Source organism: Helianthus annuus, chromosome 16 (genome assembly GCF_002127325.2).
Source record: "Helianthus annuus cultivar XRQ/B chromosome 16, HanXRQr2.0-SUNRISE, whole genome shotgun sequence".
Lineage (NCBI taxonomy): Eukaryota > Viridiplantae > Streptophyta > Magnoliopsida > Asterales > Asteraceae > Helianthus > Helianthus annuus.
The window spans coordinates 163,787,788-163,790,939 of record NC_035448.2 but is presented as its reverse complement, the minus strand read 5'-3'; the positions used below and the strand labels follow the sequence as shown (position 1 = coordinate 163,790,939).

The 3,152-nt window shown below is 32.3% G+C and overlaps 1 protein-coding gene across 1 annotated transcript; it reads right to left on the bottom strand.

Moving 5' to 3' along the window:
- Positions 1–446: 446 nt before the first annotated feature.
- On the bottom strand, positions 447–1,145 carry LOC110919959 (ethylene-responsive transcription factor ERF034). Its single transcript, XM_022164205.2, has one exon. It carries the CDS (start codon positions 1,143–1,145, stop codon positions 447–449), a length of 699 nt encoding a protein of 232 aa, XP_022019897.1.
- Between the last annotated feature and the right edge of the window lie 2,007 nt (positions 1,146–3,152).

Below are 3,152 nucleotides of genomic sequence, written 5' to 3'. Positions count from 1 at the left end.
GGAAATGTGATATATTAAAAGTGAAGAAATGCCAACAACTCTTAAAAATTAATTGTACTTGTCCATCTGATTAGGGTGGGGGTGGTCACTAGTGATAGAATTCCATCACTCACAAGCACCCAATCAAGTTTCGCCATGTCATCAACATTTTTCCATCACTCGATCACAACCTTTTTTGTGGCAATGGTCATCACTCACTACCACACCCAACAATTTCCCCCCAACCAACAATTACCCTCACAACACACAAACCATCACGCGTTGAAGAAATCACGCGTTGATTATTCACGCGTTAAACTTCCATGGTGGCGGTGGGAATCACGGAACTTCAACGCGTTGAAAATGGCCATCACGGTGCTATAACAAACTCTACTTAGTAGAAGTTTTGCTTATTATCCTATAAACAGTTCTAAACACTCCAATGAAGAATAAGTGGATCATGGGGACTAAGATTTCCCTGTATGTCGCTTTTTTCCTTTAGGACTTGTGCGATTTTCTTTGTGCAACCCGATCATATGTGGAAAATTAAGCAAAGCATGAGAACCACGATGCTTAAAAGCTGCTCGATCATACGCCATGGCGGCTTCTTCTGGTGTGTCATAGGTCCCAAGCCACAATCTCTTACCTTTCTTCTCCGGATTCCTCATCTCCGCGGTGAACCTCCCCCATGGCCGTCGTCTTACACCCCTATACCTTCTGTTAGGCAATAAGAGTAGTTGTTTAGCTTGAAACCCATCCTCATTACCAGGAAAGCTATCATTCACAGTTAATAGCGCTTCATCGCCAATAGCGATGACATGCCCGGTCGAGAAATCCAGTTTTAGCTGTTTGTTGACAGCTTTCCCCGTTCTTTCGTCGATGACTGTGAGATCAGACAAGGTGGCAGGAGATAACTGTGGTTGTGGTTCTTCGGAAACTGCTGGAATATCTGTGAAAATATCAAAATTAATGTTTTGAAACATTTGCTGAGTGTTATTTTGACTATGAAATGAATTTGCACCCTCATAGTTTTCGTCACTGTTATCAACTAAAAAATCATTTGTATCGAAATCATCAAGATTTAGTGAATGTTCAGTTGGATCATTTACTGTATTTGGAAAAATGAGGCTTGAACAAGAGCTACAAAAATTGGAGATATTCTCCATGTTTAGAGATGATTCGTAAGAGTCCTGGAGAAAACTCCAATCATTGATATCAAAGATTGAAAAATCAACATTATTTTGGTAATTATTAGGAAAAATCTCTAAATGATCATCAAGAAGATGGTTTCGAATGGATTCGAGGTGGGAAAGAGTGTCACTCGCATGTGTAAGCATTTTTCTTTATCTTTAGGGTAAGAGAAGATTGAAGTGCTCGATGAGGAAAAAAATTGGAATTTGCAGTTATATATACAGGCAGCATCAGTCGACTATTGACCAAATAGTTACTAATTAAGTGCACTTTTTGGACATTAGGATACACATATTATATGATATTGACAAGCAAAGTAAGATTTTGCGATCTAATATATTATATTGAAGTTTTAATAATTGCTGTTAAAATAATAACAGCTATATACCAGTATATAGTATTCAGATAATCTTTATATATATACACACATATATAGTGTGAGATTTATTGGAGAACTAAAAAAGTGGGGAACCGGAAAAAACTCTTAACAATTTAACTTCACATGTTAAAAATTATCTTTTTTAAAAATTTTTTCAGCGCTTTTCTTTATATATACTTTTAGAAGCATTTTTAATAAAAAAAATGAAAAACTAAAAATTAAAAAAAGCAGTTAAAAAAAGGCTTAATTTTTTTTTACAAAAATGATATTTTTATTGAAATAGTTCCTGCTCCTTTTAATAAGGAAAAGTGCTGAAAAAAAAATTTGAAAAATTTGATTTTAACATGTTAAGTTAATTTTATAAGATATATTTATTAAATTATTTTTTAAACTTTTTTTTTATTTCTTAGTTTTTTATTAAAAATGTTTCTACATGTATTTATATGGAAAAGCGTCGAAATTTTTTAGAAAAAGTTGAGTTTTAACATGTTAAGTTGAATTTTTAAAAGTGTTAGTGTTCCCAAATGAACCCTCCCTTATATATATATATATATATATATATATATATATATACGTAAAGCGTAAAATACAATATCCCTTAACGTACATTACGTAGAATATAGTGAAATCGCATGTTATAAAATAGCATGGATGAAATCGCATGTGATAATTTTGATGATATCGCATGTTTGTTTTTTGTAACAATTTCGCATGTGATAATTTTGATGAAATCGCATGTTGGTTTTTTGTAACAATTTCGCATGTGGTAATTTTGATGAAATCGCATGTTAAAAAACCAACATGCGAAATTGTTACAAAAAACCAACATGCGATTTCAATGTGTGATGAAGATCTGCCGGCTGAGATGATCGCGTACGTAATGTACGAAAAGGGCATTTGTACGTTAACCTAACCCTATATATATATATATATATATATATAGAGAGAGAGAGAGAGAGGAGGGTTATCTTGAGAACGCTAAATATTGCGAGAACCGTGAGAAAGAAAATGAAAAAACCAATCAAAACCAATTTTTGTAATACCAACCTTATTTTAATTAAGATACAACATCAAAAAAGAATTTACAACATCAAATAATTCATTTCTCCTTTCAAAATCACTCTTTTTGGATTTTTTACACATTTGTAAATATAACAGATTTACACATGTGTAAATGGCAAACTTACACTTGTTTAAATTTTCTTTATTTACGAATTCACGTAAATTTAAACGTGTAAATTAAATTTCTAACATTGTATTCGAATAATAATGTTAAGTGTAGAAAAAATTTTTGAATTTGAATTGTTTTCGACCAAGTTCTCGCGGTTTTTTCATTTGTTCTTACGTTTCTCACAATATTTAGCATTCTCATTTAAACCTTCCCCTATATATATATATGGGTGGAGTTCGGCTACAAAGTTAATTTTTCCTACAAAGTGTACAAAGTCATAAAACACAACAATTTCAGCCATAAAACACACCCAAAACCCACAAATAACAGAGTGAAGATCACTAAAACACAATATCAAAACTCTAACAGTCCATAAAAACTTCAAATACACCATCGTAGAACTATGAATATAAAATACAACATCATAATCAA

Coding starts and splice junctions, on each gene's coding strand:
- LOC110919959 (XM_022164205.2), bottom strand. CDS start 1,145: ATGGAGAATATCTCCAATTTTTGTAGCTCTTGTTCAAGCCTCATTTTT.